This window comes from Culex pipiens, chromosome 2 (assembly GCF_016801865.2).
Source record: "Culex pipiens pallens isolate TS chromosome 2, TS_CPP_V2, whole genome shotgun sequence".
In the NCBI taxonomy this organism is placed as follows: domain Eukaryota; kingdom Metazoa; phylum Arthropoda; class Insecta; order Diptera; family Culicidae; genus Culex; species Culex pipiens.
In genome coordinates, this window is record NC_068938.1 from 111939585 (window position 1) to 111957503 (window position 17919).

General features: G+C 34.7%; 1 protein-coding gene across 2 annotated transcripts in view; it reads right to left on the minus strand.

Annotated features, from left to right (window-relative positions):
• The window catches only part of LOC120421982 (discoidin domain-containing receptor tyrosine kinase B), a 527019-nt gene that overhangs the window by 329427 nt on the left and 179673 nt on the right, over positions 1–17919 (minus strand). For both annotated transcript variants that reach the window (XM_039585292.2, XM_039585291.2), the window contains exon 2: positions 7354–7722. In XM_039585292.2, coding sequence (XP_039441226.1) covers positions 7354–7471 — 118 coding nt within the window. In that variant the 5' untranslated portion in view covers positions 7472–7722. The remainder of the gene's footprint in view (positions 1–7353; positions 7723–17919) is intronic.

A 17919-nucleotide genomic window follows, 5' to 3' on the forward strand; every position in this document is an offset into this window, starting at 1 on the left:
ACGAAAAGATTCCGATCATTTGATACACATATTGTGAAAAACTGAAATTTTGAGTTTTTTTTCGAAAATACGTAGTTTTGTGATAATTTGAGTATTTTCAAAAAATGTTGTTATTACATTCCAAATGTTTGAAAAAGTTCCGATAATTGCAAAAAACTGAAACAGTATTTTTTTCGAAAATACGTAGTTTTGTGAGAATTTTCAGTATTAAAAAAAAAAAATTTCTTGTATTTTTTAATCCGGCTGAAACATTGTTGGTGTCTTTGTTTTGCCCAAAAATTCCATTTTGCATAATTATTTGGTCTATAACAAATTCCTTACAAATTTGGCAAAAATTATAAATGAAAATTCAAAAATCTGTATCAATTTTGTGTCTTACACTAGACTGAAAATAAATTATGCACGTTAAAAAAAGCCTGATTTTTAATTTCACTTTTTGTCACTAAAACTTGGTTTGCAAAAAAACCAATATTTTTAATTTTTCAATTCTATATTTCAAGCATAACAATGTAAATGGGCCAATGTCGAAGCATAAATAAAGAGTCTATCCTGCTCATGTCAGTTGATGTTTATATTAGGAACGAGCAGGATAGACTATTTGTTTACCCTTCAGCTTCGGCCCTATTGCAATGTTTAGCTAGATTTTTCTTATTCAGTGTAGTCCTTGTAAATGCCTACAACTTTGCTGAAGACGTTAAATCAATCAATTTTTTTTAAAGATACAGATCTTTCAATTTTCAGACCGATTTCGTAGAGAATTGCTTATTTCAAAAATTCTTGTTTTTTTTTATTCACTATGATTTCAAATTCATGCATTTTCAACACAACACCCAAATCATGAATGCAATTTTCTGGATTATTTTCAAATCCTTCATGGTTTCGTCATCTAATAATTTAATCGTGCATCTAATTATTTAAATTATAATTCAATTTTGAAAATTGTTGAGGCCACAGATAAGATGATTGTTAACTGCAAATTTAAACAAGTTTGTTTTTATAATGTATGATGCAAAATTGAAAACTACTTAAAACATATTTTTTTCAAATTCTCTTTTAAGTCAAAACATTAATTAAAATGTCCACTTCATGTTAGAATTTGCCTCATAAAGGATTAAATTTCAACTCATTACAAGAAAATTACGTTAAAATCACTTCCCTTTCTTCTCATCACAACAGCCCCGCGTGCCTCTGACACTTTAATCACATTTTGATCAAAGGACAACCGGACCAGCTGACCAGATTTTGACCCAGCAGGCAGCATTTCCGGCCACCTCCGACGCTCGTTCTCACCGTAATTAGCTCCCTCCAAAACAACAACGAGCTGCCACCAATTCTCACGTTTCGCCCAGTTTCAATAAAATTATATCTCCCCGGTCAGAGTGTATGCAAATAAGGGACCCCAAAACAATTACGTATGCAAATTACGGTTTCATTGTGTCGCACTCTGCGTTGTATATCCGACGATAATCTGCAACTCCTTTTTTTTTTGGTTTCTGCTCTCCCCGGTTTAACCCTGGAGGTCGTCTCTCTTCAGCGACTGTAAAGTGTTGAAATTGGCGGCTGTTGGTCTCTTGGGCATACGAAGGGCGATTAATCTTGCCGGCATCATTGGCCAAAATGTGGTAGGCAACCCTATAATTACAACCATGATTCCTCGAATAAATCAATCATGGTGCGCGAAATGCGAACTCCCAGAGCACCACTCATTTGCATAATGACGATGAAAACAGATTAATCAAACGTTTCGCCACCTGCGAGTCAATTACCGGAGATCCATGTGTGACCACTTTGGAACAGCTGTTCGACATTTGGCAACACTGCCTCCTTGTTGTTCTGATTTTAATTTTTATTAAATTACATGTTACACTGAATCAAATCAAAAAGCCAATTTCAGTAAATGCTCCCAGTAATTATTTTTCTCATCAAAATTTAATCAGAGCTATCATCAGCCCAGAACACACTCCCCTTTAATCTTAACTTTAAAGGGGCATTTCGCTCGTTCCCATCCCCCTCCACGAAAATCCACGCTGAATTGCTCATCTGTTTAACTTTAAATTGGGCGCTTGTTTATTTGGTCCTTCCTCCGAAAAACCAGAAAAAAACACACAAAATCAACCAACGATCCGAACCGGGGGTACCCTTATTCTCGCGCCCATTAAATGTTATCTGCTCGTCCCAGGTCCAACTTTTTTTTTTTGCTTTTGTTGCCCTTCTCTCATTTTAAGAAGAAACCCCCAAAACAACATTCGCACAGCTCTTATTTCGATGTTTCACGCTAAATTTGGGTCCAGCGATTCGCCGAAGTTTTCTTTTTTTAATCCCCGAACCAAACAAACCCACAAGCACGGTCATCAATTTTAACCCCCCGAAGTCATCGAGTCTTTTTTTTTTATTTTGTTGTGCCACCACACTATTTGGGCATGGTTTTTGGCAGTTTTATGCCACCAGTTACTTGCGCGCGAGAGAGATCCTAAACGACGTTTGGTGGCAAACATAAAAATTAAAGACCCCAAACGTTCACAGCTTTTGAGAAGTTTTTTTCTTGGTTGTTCTTAGTTTGCTGCTTTTTGGAATGGTGTGTTATGACTTTTTGATGTTTTGGAGGGGTATTCTCCTTTTATCATAAAAAAAAAATTAAATGGAAAAAATTTAATTCAGAACACAGTGGAAGAAGCAAGCATCGTATCTCGGAAGGCACGTCGACGAGAATAAAAAACATAAAAAATGTAGGGAAATTAACGAGAAGAAATCTCTATATGATTGCTAGGTATCAATCGTATCGACCCTGTCATGCTAACTTGTCGCACGTCGCTTTTAGACGTTCCGAGAAAAACGCATTTTAATATTGAGCAATTCTCTACGAAATCGGTCTTTTTTCTTCAATTTTAATTTTTGTATTTTTTAATCCGGCTGAAACTTTTTTGGTGCCTTCGGTATGCCCAAAGAAGCCATTTTGCATCATTAGTTTGTCCATATAATTTTCCATACAAATTCGGCAGCTGTCCATACAAAAATGATGTATGAAAATTCAAAAATCTGTATCTTTTGAAGGAATTTTTTGATCGATTTGGTGTCTTCGGCAAAGTTGTAGGTATGGATACGGACTACACTGGAAAAAATAATACACGGTAAAAAAAAATTTGGTGATTTTTTTATTTAACTTTTTATCACTAAAACTTGATTTACAAAAAAACACTATTTTTAATTTTTTTTATTTTTTGATATGTTTTAGAAGACATAAAATGCCAACTTTTCAGAAATTTCCAGGTTGTGCAAAAAATCACTGACCGAGTTATGAATTTTTTAATCAATACTGATTTTTTCAAAAAATCGAAATTTTGGTCGTAAAAATTTTTCAACTTCATTTTTCGATGTAAAATCAAATTTGCAATCAAAAAGTACTTTACTAAAATTTTGATAAAGTGCACCGTTTTCAAGTTATAGCCATATTTAAGTGACTTTTTTGAAAATAGTCGCAGTTTTTCATTTTTTTAAATTAGTGCACATGTTTGCCCAGTTTTGAAAAAAATATTTTTGAAAAGCTGAGAAAATTCTCTATATTTTGCTTATTCGGACTATGTTGATACGACCTTTAGTTGCTGAGATATTGCAATGCAAAGGTTTAAAAACAGGAAAATTGATGTTTTCTAAGTTTCACCCAAACAACCCACCATTTTCTATCGTCAATATCTCAGCAACTAATGGTCCGATTTTCAATGTTAATATATGAAACAATTGTGAAATTTTCCGATCTTTTCGAAAAAAATATTTTTGGAATTTTCAAATCAAGACAAACATTTTAAAAGGGCGTAATATTGAATGTTTGGCCTTTGTGAAATGTTTGTCTTGATTTGAAAATTCCAAAAATATTTTTTTCGAAGAGATCGGAAAATTTCACAAATGTTTCATATATTAACATTGAAAATCGGACCATTAGTTGCTGAGATATTGACGATAGAAAATGGTGGGTTGTTTGGGTGAAACTTAGAAAACATCAATTTTCCTGTTTTTAAACCTTTGCATTGCAATATCTCAGCAACTAAAGGTCGTATCAACAAAGTCCAAATAAGCAAAATATAGAGAATTTTCTCAGCTTTTCAAAAATATTTTTTTCAAAACTGGGCAAACATGTGCACTAATTTAAAAAAATGAAAAACTGCGACTATTTTCAAAAAAGTCACTTAAATATGGCTATAACTTGAAAACGGTGCACTTTATCAAAATTTCAGTAAAGTACTTTTTGATTGCAAATTTGATTTTACATCGAAAAATGAAGTTGAAAAATTTTTACGACCAAAATTTCGATTTTTTGAAAAAATCAGTATTGATTAAAAAATTCATAACTCGGTCAGTGATTTTTTGCACAACCTGGAAATTTCTGAAAAGTTGGCATTTTATGCCTTCTAAAACATATCAAAAAATAAAAAAAATTAAAAATAGTGTTTTTTTGTAAATCAAGTTTTAGTGATAAAAAGTTAAATAAAAAAATCACCAAATTTTTTTTACCGTGTATTATTTTTTTCCAGTGTAGTCCGTATCCATACCTACAACTTTGCCGAAGACACCAAATCGATCAAAAAATTCCTTCAAAAGATACAGATTTTTGAATTTTCATACATCATTTTTGTATGGACAGCTGCCGAATTTGTATGGAAAATTATATGGACAAACTAATGATGCATAATGGCTTCTTTGGGCATACCGAAGGCACCAAAAAAGTTTCAGTCGGATTAAAAAATACAAAAAAAATCGAATGACCGAAATCCTAGAGAACTGCTCTATTTGACTTTGAATAAACAAAAAAATTGTCCCGAAGTTTGGTTGAATTTGGTTGCCGAAGTCCCGAGTTATAATTACAAATGTTTACGGTAATCGGGCACGTACGTGTGTTAAACGCGTTCTGATTTGAAATTCCTTTGATCAGTTGTCGCACTTACATTAATTTTTAAGGTGTGGCAAGATGGCATAATAAGCTTGAAAGCGTGTTTCATATGAAAAGTGGCAACAATGCACTGAGTTTTTTTTTTTTTTCATTTTTGTTGAATTCTTCAAGATTGAAATTGAATTTGGGGGATCTGTTAAGGTCGAAAAATGAGGCATTGTGAGCTGCAAAAAATGACGTCATTAACTAAATATGATCAAAAATGCACGATTGACACGTTAACACGACAGCGACTATATTAGCTAATTTTCGCAATAATAATGCGCGAATGTCTAGTTTGGTAAAAAATGTGACAATTATCACTGGTTGCCTAGATAGAGTTCAGGCTATGATAATTACAAATAAGAATCGATTTCTATCTAAAAACTAACTTAATCCACCTAAGTGGTTGGTGCCTTCCTCACTCTTAACCAACTATTGGTGATTCGATAGGTTTGGACACAAATTTCAACTAGTTTTTTTTAAATCCACCAAAAAAAGTACACTAATATCACATAAGAGTTTAGGGTTGCCAGATCTTTGATGTTTTGAACTCTTTGGAAAGGTTTTATTATTACCTAACAAACGGTGGGTCAGATGTTGGATCCGGGCATAGTTTACATACATTTAAGTGAGATCCGGCTTCCAAAAAGTACATCAATATTACTTAAGTGGCCATATCTCGAGACAGGGTTGCTAGATCTCTAATGTTTTGGACTCGTTTGAAAGGTCTTGCGATTACCTAATCAACGATGTATAACATGACGATATTTGAATCGATTACCGGTCTTTTATCCAACATCCGGGTAAATACAAAAACACATTTTTATACATAACATTTAAATTACATATCGAAACATTTTAAAAATCAATAGGTACGTATGGGACCTTAAACCATATCAAATGCAACTGATTTGACCAAAATCGATTCAGCCAGTGCTGAGAAAACTCAGTGAAAATTTTGGACACATTCACACACACAGACATTTGTTCAGTTTTCTATTCTGAGTCGATAGGTATACATAAAGGTGGGTCTACGAGATTTTAAATAAATAAGTGAAAAGTTCATTTTTAGAGCGGGATTATAGCCTTACATCAGTGAGGAAGGCAAAAGTATGACGATAAATTTAACGTCAAATGCGTATAGATTTTGGAGTTGATAAGTTTATCAAACAATTCGCATATGAAAAATATTTTTTTGAATAAATTTTGAGTGTTTTCCATACAGATATCTTGGAGGTTTTTTGCAGCACTTTTCAGAAAGAAAATGCGAAACTCAATCGAAACATTTTTTTTTAATTTTTTTCTTTGTTTTCTTCAATGAGTTTAAGTCAATTTCGCACAACTTTCTAGAACTAAGCTAATTTTTTAACTCACATGCTGACGAGATATGGGCTTGTGATCAAGTTTCCCCAAGGATCAAGTCTCTCCACTCTCCTCTATAGAACAAAAAATCAAAGCAATCTTTTTGAAGGGACTGACAAATTTATTGACAGCTGGAGCATTACTGATACCGAGAAGATCGACAGCCAGAGAGTCCAATGTTATTTAGATCTAAAGTATGCGAACTTTTATAAAGTAAGCAAAAAAGAAGAATTTGTTTTTGAAAACTTAATTAAACCCCACTTTTTCAAAATCCAGACACTTATTCAAATGTGCCTTGCGTTACTCTTTGAAGTTATAATGTTTCCTGATATTTTTTGTGTTGTATTTGTTGAAATCCAGTATGATTTTTTTAAACTTTGTTTTACAAATATTAAACATCTTTTACTACAGATGACTTTTTTACTTTTCTCATTTCAAATCCAAAGTTCTAAAAATAATCTCAAATAATCAGGTAATTGAATATCAATTTTTAAAATAAAAAAAAAAAACAAAATTCCATTTTACAAGGTTTAGAAAACGGCTCTGAACTACATTTTGGCAAACACCTTTGTACAAAGGTCAAACAAAACTGGACGCGGAAACGAGGTCATCAAATCCTCATGATTCAGATATTTGATCTCTGATTGCAAGTAAAGGCAAAGCATTCTAAATTTGAATTATTTTTTTTACTTTCTCATTGATTTGCTTAAATGCAGGCAGTTATATTTTCAAATTTGAAAGTTTCTAATTAATTAATTTCTTACGAAATTTCAAACTAGAAAAAAAATTCGCGACCATAGGCAAAGTTAAGAGAACAACAACATAATTATACTGCTACTGCCAAACATATTCAAAATATCGAAGAGTTTATGAAATATTTTTCCTTAGGTCAAAAATAAACGTTAAAAACTCAATTCCTAATAATTAACACTTATTGATTTGGTTATAATCACCTATTAGCACTTATGATTTTTCTCATTCACATAATCCATCTAAATTCTGCCAATTTTAATACTTCTTTGATACATATTTTTACTTCAAAGACTTTCAATTAGCTTCAAACTTACCCAATTCTATCGCGCCGACGTGCAGGAACGTCCCAAGGAAGATGCTCATCACCAGCGCGAACTTGACCGACCAAGTGACGGCCCTGGTGAGCTCTTCCGACGATCGTGTTACAGCCATTTTTGACTTATTTCTTTTCACTATTTAAGCTAACTGCAGATGATTGCTTTGAAGCCTTTTTTGTTGACTTGCTTATTTTTTGACGAAATTTTCGCTCGATATGTGTGCGTGCGTGCGTATTACAATGACTTGGGGTGACTTTGACTGCCGTTGCTACTGCTGCGTCCGTTACAGTTCTCCAACATCGTCACCGGCGTCTTCATTGCCGGTTCGATCCGATTTGGGGTGGGGAGGTGGGCAAAACACGTGGCCTGTGAAAAAGAAGAGAGAGAAACAAAAACAAGAATGAAAATTAATTCGTGCCATGTGCTGCAACAGCAGGGAAAAAAACTAATCGAGAATGGCGCATTTCGCGGAAAAAACGGCTTCGATTTAGTGCAGGCTCATTACGCGGACTATATTTAGCCAAAACAAAACGGAGAATCGTCATGCGGATTTTTCGCTTCGGGCGGGATGACTCAGGCAGGGCCAGCCGGGCTGGCGGCGATACAATTAATACTAATTGAAAACAGACTGCTTTTACAAGAGAGGGAGTTTAAAACGGGCCGCACGACATTTGTTCCAGCTCTGGTTTGAATTAATTTCGAGAGAGCGATGCTGACTAGCTTACACTTTGTTCCAATTTGAGCATGCCAATCTTAATTTTCGACAATCAAAGGCAAAGTCAGCCGTGAAGTAAAGTTCAAGGTCTCTTCTGTTCTTACTTTTCAGCTGAAACGTATTATCTTACGTGGATGATGCAGCTCACTTTCCGGGGCAATGATACCGTTGCAAATTTCCCATCCCCATCGCAGCAAAAACCTAAGACCAAAGTTCTCCGTATTTAATTACATCGAATAAGTGATATCATAAATTTTAATTAAATTCATCTTTACGACACCCGAAAAGCGGAGCAGAGCAGCAGTGTTTGTGTGTCAGGTTTCGAACTTTTGCCCTTGCTCGAGATAATCTGAATCAGAAGTGTGGCGTGAAGAGTGTGAGAGGATTGCAAACATTATCGCTGGATGATACTCTGCTGGATGCAGTTTGGTGCATTTCCCGCTGAATTTCTGGAGCGGTTGAGGGACAGTCAAGCCACATGGTATTTACTTTTTATTTAATTAATTCATTTTTGATGCAATAAATTTGAAATTTTATGGTAAGTGGGTAATTCTCTACCAACTCACACGAAATCGGGAAAAGTTGCCCCGACCCCTCTTCGATTTGCGTGAAACTTTGTCCTAAGGGGTAACTTTTGTCCCTGATCACGAAACCGAGGTCCGTTTTTTGATATCTCGTGACGGAGGGGCGGTACGACCCCTTCCATTTTTGAACATGCGAAAAAAGAGGTGTTCTTCAACAATTTGCAGCCTGAAACGGTGATGAGATAGAAATTTGGTGTCAAAGGGACTTTTATGTAAAATTAGACGCCCGATTTGATGGCGTACTCAGAATTCCGAAAAAACGTATTTTTCATCGAAAAAAACACTAAAAAAGTTTTAAAAATTCTCCCATTTTCCGTTACTCGACTGTAAAAAAATTTGGAACATGTCATTTTATGGGAAATTTAATGTTCTTTTCGAATCTACATTGTCCCAGAAGGGTCATTTTTTCATTTAGAACAAAATTTTTCATTTTAAAATGTCGTGTTTTTTTCTAACTTTGCAGGGTTATTTTTTAGAGTGTAACAATGTTCTACAAAGTTGTAGAGCAGACAATTACAAAAATTTTGATATATAGACATAAGGGGTTTGCTTATAAACATCACGAGTTATCGCGATTTTACGAAAAAAAGTTTTGAAAAAGTTACTTTTTGCGTTTCTCTTTGTTTCGTCGTCCGTGTCTGTCGCGGGTGACCATGAACGGCCATGATCGATGACAACCAACTTTTTCAAAACTTTTTTTCGTAAAATCGCGATAACTCGTGATGTTTATAAGCAAACCCCTTATGTCTATATATCAAAATTTTTGTAATTGTCTGCTCTACAACTTTGTAGAACATTGTTACACTCTAAAAAATAACCCTGCAAAGTTAGAAAAAACACGACATTTTAAAATGAAAAATTTTGTTCTAAATGAAAAAATGACCCTTCTGGGACAATGTAGATTCGAAAAGTACATTAAATTTCCCATAAAATGACATGTTCCAAATTTTTTTACAGTCGGGTAACGGAAAATGGGAGAATTTTTAAAACTGTTTTAGTGTTTTTTTCGATGAAAAATACGTTTATTCGGAATTCTGAGTACGCCATCAAATCGGGCGTCTAATTTTACACAAAAGTCCCTTTGACACCAAATTTCTATCTCATCACCGTTTCAGGCTGCAAATTATTGAAAAACACCTCTTTTTTCACATGTTCAAAAATGGAAGGGGTCGTACCGCCCCTCCGTCACGAGATATCAAAAAACGGACCTCGGATTCGTGATCAGGGACAAAAGTTACCCCTTAGGACAAAGTTTCACGCAAATCGAAGAGGGGTCGGGGCAACTGCTGTGTGAGTTGGCGGAGAATTACCCAAGTGCAAAACAAACAATAATTATACATTTGTTCAAAACACATCTTTAACTAAATGTCACAAACAAATTTGGATACAAAAAATATCATTTTAACCAGATTTTCAATTAAAAAAAGAAATATTTGCTAGAATGTTAAAATATTTGACTAATGTTTCAAAGTATAATCAAACAAAGTATATTAAAAGCATGGAAATATCGAATAAAGAGCCATCAAATCAAAATTCATGATAGATACTTCAAATTTTCATATACACAGAGAAAAAAGAGTTCCCAAAATCGTGAACAAGCGTTCATGAAATTCGGAACCACGAACAAAGTGTTCAAATTTCATGGTACGTTTTTCAAAATCGTACCATGGAATTTGAACACTTTGTTCGTGGTTCCGAATTTCATGAACACTTGTTCACGATTTTGGGAACTCTTTTTTCTCCGTGTAATCAGATTTATTTAATATTGAGAGCCTTCCTACCTAGAGCTGAAGGGAAGTGGGAAAATATTTTCAATCATTCTATTACAAATTCAAAGGTAGAAAAAATGAAGATTTCAAAATAATTTCAAAAGTGTAGACACAAATGCGTTACATTGTTTTACTCAATTCGTCTTTGTACGATCTGTGTTCTCAACTATCAAAAGTTATACAAGTCTAAAATGTCCCAATACTAATTATGTTAAAAAAAGTTATTCAATTTAAAATATTTCACAATCGATTGTATTTGCAATCTTACCTATTCATTTAACTTCTTAAGAAAATTGAAATTTTGAATATTGAAGAATTTTGTTTAATTTTAGCTTTTTTGTATAGTATTGTAAGTGTTAAATTTGTTTTCATATTTATCATGCATCTTTTGCCTATCACAATATCCATATATTTTACGATGAGTAAAATCTTCAAACGTTTACACTTTACACAACGATTGAGATCGAATAATAGAATTGAAAAATGCTGATTTTGAAGCTTTGGTTTATGTTATTCAACTGTCAATAATCGGCAAAATAATTTATTAGAAATAATGCTCAAAACTATACGGCGTTTGCAATAGGTGGTCTCCAAATTTCAAATTTATAAGGCAAATTTTATTTTAAGATCTTCCTCCCCCTCAAAGATGCCCCAAAAAATCAGGGGCTTATCATTGCTTGAATTATTACATTTTTGCTTAAAAATTGAATATCTATGAAATACTTGCACAATTGATTACAATTAATTGAAAACTATTTTTTTGTACTTTTGATCAAGTAAGGCACTTTTTGATTTTTAACAAATTTAGAATTTTCAGATTTTGTAATGTAATAATTTAAATGTCAATATTTCTATTGATGATAATTTATTCTTTTGAAGGCGGAATCCTAGTATAAATTTGTCCGATTTTAAATGTTTGCTGAAATTTGTATCTACCCTAAATCACGTAGACATATACTTTGGAAAGTGTCTTGAAGTGTCCACGAGGTTTTTTGGATGACACCCTCTCCTTGAATATATTAAAAATGCATTGTAAAATTGAAAATAAATTCATTTGTTTAACACATAAGTCTTTAATTAATAATAATTACAGTTAAATCGTTCTCTGCTTGAAATATAGCATGAAAAATAAAAGGGCAAATAAATAATTAGAACATCGGTGCATTCGATTATCCGTGGTGAAACTTTTCCGATGATCGAGTCTGGACTGAATCTCAACTTAAAACTTATTTTTCTAGAGTTGTATGGAAATACATCAAACAAAATTGCAAACATGAAGCTAGTTATAACTATAGTTAATTGTCCAAATTTTTAATTTTTCATCCAAAACTATTTAATCATCAACCAAAAAGTGGAAGCACATTTTTTGACATTTCGGTTTTTTCCTTTTTAGACTCAACAACCCTGAAAGAATGCCCCACAAATTCCGTACTCCTCCGGGAACCGACTGCCTCGCACACGACACGAATCATATCGCCCTTTTCTCCGTCGCCACCTCCTCCACCTTCTGAGCCGTCATGCCACAGTTGATTACAGAAATGTGCCTAAAGTTGAAAGTGCAGCAGCCCGACTCGCGCGACCCAGCTCAGAAGGCGTTGCAAATGGATTGGACACGGACGGAGCTGCTGCACTGCACTGCACTCTGGCACACGTCTCAGTAGGCCACGCCGACAACGATGAGGAGCAGAAGCCGAGCCTGGCCTGGAGTCATCTCGATAAGAGCCCCAAAGCCTACTGCGATGCCGAGGCCGTTACGGTTCTAGAGGTGGAATGTACAAAAACGTGCACTTCGGGATTTCCGTCATATTTCCGACTTAAGAGTGTGTGTGTGTGTGTGTGTGTGTGTGTGCAGTTTTCAGATTTCAGATGCACCGGAGAGAATGCTGCAGATCGTTGGCGTTGTGAGTTCTTGACGCAATTTGAAGTGAGTCGAACGGTTTAAAATGAAAATGATTGGCGTTTCAACAAGATAGCACACCGTCAACGAGCTGCTGATGATGGCATAGTTATCGACTGTGATGGCAACAAGGCCGAAGGTGCCGCTCCGCCGAGGGATTTTCGAATATTGGTTCGACGTTGTCGAAATGCGAAAAAGGTCTCTGATCAACAATCGGCTTTCAGTTGGATTGGTTTGTGTTCTTTGCTTTTCCAAACTAGAAAGCGCTTTTCCTACCTATATTTTTGAAGAATGGAAGCCCATGTTTGTGAGATGTGTTTTCAGTTGATCAATCTCGATGGTGCACTCGATGCTGAGTTGTATTTCCCCTGGACCCAAGAATGGAACAGTGCAAAACAATAGCTAGAGTTTATCTGGTATGACGTGTAGGAAATGAAGATCATCCAAAACAGGTAAAGTGATGTGCCTTTGGGGTATTACTTATCTGCAAATCATGCAACCATTCTTTGGAAGCATCGAATGCATTGATTTTCTGCAATCTTGAATCAAATCACTCTACCTGACCTTCATCATTTTAGCTAAATTAACTCCAATCGATCATGTCATTGACATTCTTTTCAAATTATACCTCAAGTTACACACTTTACTCCAACTCGCCAAACCATGTGTGGTGAGTGTATCATCCGGTCACCAAACGCCGCCGCCAAACCAACTCCAGTCAAGTCCATTAAAACGTTCTTCCTTATTTGGAATAATTTCTGCACTGATCAAACAAGGTCTGCGCACTAACCCCGGGCGGGTTGGTCAGCTCTTACAAGATTTGCCTGCTGAAAGACTACCAGTATGAGGCATCGTTCATCGAGCGTGTGTGCAAATGTGTTGTAATAATAAATTTATCATAATGTTCAATCTTCACGGCACGGCACGGTAAGGTCTCGCAGACCTGTGTTGAGAATGGATTAGGGGGTTACAACGGGAGTGCTCTAGATTTTTGACTGACGAATTAGTTTGGTAGATTTCTGAATGCAATTAGATTGATTTTAAATATTTTGAAATTTCCGGCTTTCTGTGCTGAGTTTTGTCGTATAATACGGTTTTGTACGGAATTTTGAGAAAGCAACAACAATTTTTTAAATTGAATTGCTTTTTTGGATTGGCCAAAGCTTTTGTTTATAAGACATTTTTATTAACGTGTCAGTTTGATTTTTAAAAGACAAATTGGATAGTTTTCCGGGTTTGCCTCAGTTCAAAGTTGATTATCAATCATTGTTCTTTTCAAATTCCTTCGACACATATTTATCTAATAAAACATCCAAAGGTTTTCTAAAGCTTGTGATAAATTTTATTTTCGTTTCGGAAGAAAGAATATTTCTAATATTTGCATATTTATTAACAATTTTATTAATAACCAATCCATACAAAGTTCAATTAATCAAAAAATCAATATATATATTTAACCATGCTATTATTTTGAAACAATCACGGATTATCATGACTAAAAGAAAATTGGCTTTCAAAAAGTATGATTTTTAAGTTTCGTATTAGTTTACTGATATTACCCTAAAATGCTGAATTCATTTCTCTTTTAACTCATTTTTCGGACATTTTTCCTCTGCGAAACAGCTCCAAAAAAATTTAAGGCAAAAAACAAAATGATTAACTCATTTTAAATGCCGAGCTTGGCTCCATTTTTTTCAATTCGAAGGATTGAAATGATTTCGTAAAGATTTTATTTATCAACATTTAAAATTAGACCGAGAAAACACTTTAAAAAAATTCTTTCAATTGCAACGATTTGAAGCTTTAACTCAGCAACTTTTTGTTATATTTTAACAGTCCAAAAAAAATTGTATTAAATTTTCTCAGCAGGCTGAAAAAAAAGATATTTTCAGAAGTAGACAAAAATGGAAATCTAGATAACAAAACAAAATCTATATATATAAAAAATTTCGACGGTTTTGTTCGAACGCGAATCAGTTCAATACGGAGCGTCGGATCGAGGTGCTTTTTGTTGCGTTGGGTTCGTATAAGCCCAAGGAAGGTTCTTACGCCAAAAAGTGACAACTTTGGCCACTCTGGAACCGATTCCGGAAAATCTGCAGATTGTATGGGAAAAGCTGCGTAAAATCAAATTTTGATCACAGGAGGCTGAATTAGCAAACAAGCAAGAAACGTCAGCAAACCAAAAAGGGCAGGACGAAGTTTGCCGGGAAGAGCTTGTTATAAATAAAACTAATGGCTTAAACATGAAATGGTATTTCATAAATGCATTAAATTGAATTATTTGGAGTAAATACAACTTAAATCTATTTGAACAATCATCAATTATCAAAAAAATATGTCTCAATGTAGACATAAATGTCAAATTTTCTCTTTGGCTCGAAAGTTGCTTTTTTGATTCTCTGTGTTAAAAAATACGGTTTTTTGGGATTCATTTTGCGAGAGAAAATAGTTAATAGAAAATTGGTTATTATTTTTAGGGTGTATCAGCGATGAAATAATCATCAATGGCTCAATTTTTTTTAATTCGAAAGATTGAAAAAAAAAACTCGTAGAGATTTTACTTTTCAACATTAAAAATTAAACCGAGAAAACACTTTAAAAAAAATCTTTCAATTTCAACGATTTGAAGCTTTAACTCAGCAACTTTTTGTTATATTTTAACAGTCCAAAAAAATGCATTAAATTTCTCAGCAGGCTGAAAAAAAAGATATTTTCAGAAGTGGACAAAAATGGAAATCTAGAAAAAAAATCAAAATCATCAAAAAAATTTTTTAATAAATACAACTTAAATCTATTTGAAAAATCATTGATTTAAAAAAATCATGTCTCAATGTAGACGAAAAACGAAAAAAAAAAAAACGAAACTATTGGCACTACGCCCCCCGGGGCATGGCCTTCCTCTAACGTGGGATTTCTGCTCCAGCGCCTCTGACGAGACAGGAGAAACCGGGACCGACGTTTTACTTCACCATCCGATAGAAGCTCAGTGGATAAGGCGGGAATCGAACCCGCGTCTCATAGCATCATCGGGATCGGCAGCCGAAGCCGCTACCCCTGCGTCACGAGACCCAATGTCTCAATGTAGACATAAATGTCAAATTTTCTCTTTGCCTCGAAAGTTGCTTTTTTGATTGTGTGTGTTAAAAAATACGGATTTTCGGAATTCATTTTGCTGAGAAAAAAAGTAAATAAATGTTATTTTCAGGGTGTATTTTTTCTGAATTGTCTGTCATATAATGGTCAGAAAATCTCTTCCCGCGTTAAGGTTTCAAATATGGGCATGTAAAATAAAACTTGAATTAATGTTTTGTCAAATAATTAAGACAAAAAAAAATAAACAGCAATAAACTATTTTTTTATATCCATACTTGATTTCCTATCGTTCTATCAACATGTAATTTATATTATAATTTCGGAGTTTTTTTTTTTTCTAAAGGTCCAATAAACCAAATTTCCAGTTTTTGCTTGTTGGGTGTTTTTGAAACCGCTTTGGGTATTGAAAAACACCCAAAAAACAAAAACTGATTTTTTTTATTGGACCTTTTCAAAAAAAAACCAGAATTAGTGATTTTTTTAATTTGTTCATTTGCTCATTTGTTCATTTGTTCATTTGTTCATTTGTTCATTTGTTCATTTGTTCATTTGTTCATTTGTTCATTTGTTCATTTGTTCATTTGTTCATTTGTTCATTTGTTCATTTGTTCATTTGTTCATTTATTCATTTGTTCATTTGTTCATTTGTTCATTTGTTCATTTGTTCATTTGTTCATTTGTTCATTTGTTCATTTGTTCATTTGTTCATTTGTTCATTTGTTCATTTGTTCATTTGTTCATTTGTTCATTTGTTCATTTGTTCATTTGTTCATTTGTTCATTTGTTCATTTGTTCATTTGTTCATTTGTTCATTTGTTCATTTGTTCATTTGTTCATTTGTTCATTTGTTCATTTGTTCATTTGTTCATTTGTTCATTTGTTCATTTGTTCATTTGTTCATTTGTTCATTTGTTCATTTGTTCATTTGTTCATTTGTTCATTTGTTCATTTGTTCATTTGTTCATTTGTTCATTTGTTAATTTGTTGCTTTTTTGTTTATTAATTTGATGATTTGTGTTAGAATTGACTTTGTTGTATTCAACCTCTTAAATTATGGCTCGCATAAACCTTGTCGGAAAGTCACACTTTATACTAAGCAGAAAAATATGTGATCACGCTCATTCGCGGGGTTTCGCATATGTGAGAAAATTTTCATAAATCGCCAATATACAACAGAGTCTCGTTCACGGGTTGTATAGGGTAAGTTGGAGATTAGAGAAGTTTTTGTAGCTAGAAGGTACCAAACTATGAAATTATAAGGGTATTAAATCATGTCAATTCAAAGCTGTTTAAATTTTATCATGAAAAATTATAAAAGGTGTAGACAAAGATTTGAAAGAAGTTGGATTAGTCTTTTCTACACGTTTATTGGAAGTTGTTGAGAAACAAATGATATTTTATCGAATCTGTTACTAGAAATATTGCCAAATCGACTACTTTTACCCTTATTTACCCTAGACCAGTCTAGACCTCTAGCCCCAAACAGCAGTGAGAGTGTATACGCGGGTCAAGTTTCGATCTAATCTGCAAGCGTTATTACCGAACACACCGACTCGGGGAGGGGAACTTTGCGTGACGTTGCCAAAAGGGCAATCCCATGCGGGGTGGTTCTGGGGGACGCGACGAAGACGACGACGACATGCCCGATCGTGCGTCTCCATAAATGGCGCTACAAAGTTTGCTAGTTTTTAGTCGTCCACGACGGTTGTGCTGGCGCCAAGTAGCCCACCATCGGAGCGGTTCCTTCCATCAAGATAGCAGCCCGGCGACCAACCCCGTTCCCGCCGAGGGGGGAAGGAGGGTGGACAAAATGGCGATTGCACGCATCAACACGTCCGTTCGTTCGACCGGCGGGATGTTTACTTATTCATTCATGTTAATGTTTTGTTTGCCGGCGCGTCGCAAAAGTCACCATCAAAGGAGTGGATAACCAAGGAAGCCATGAAGTCCTGGCTGGGTGGACACACCTTCTCAAGCGAGGGTTCAAAAGTCACAGCCTACTCTCTTCCGGGTAGGGTGGGACATGTTAGAGAGGGTAATGAGTATTTGTGGACTAATCGTGCTCTAACGAGTGATGAGTGGAAAATGAGCGGCCTGAGTGCCTTCGTGCTTTCCGTTCTGAGAAGGTGGGTGGGGCGGCCAGTCTGGCCGATAACGATCCGAGTGAAGAAACTCTGGTAATGAAATCAGTCCTGGCAGTCTTTAAGAGTAATTCTTTGTTTGACGAGGCTCAAGTATAATTAATCACTTGGAAAAGTACAACCAGTGACACGTGTGCGAATGATAATTATGGGTTTGTTGTTCTTTTCAATACCAGGATTATTCAATTTTCTTGAGGATATTTCATGTTTGACTACTCAAATCAATTTGTATTCTTGACAAAATACAATCTCTTGATTTATCGATAGGTAATAAAATCGATGTTTAGCAATGCTTGTCTATAAGATCATTGTAAGGATTTGCCATCTTTAACAAATGCGAATTTAACGCACCTCACGTTCC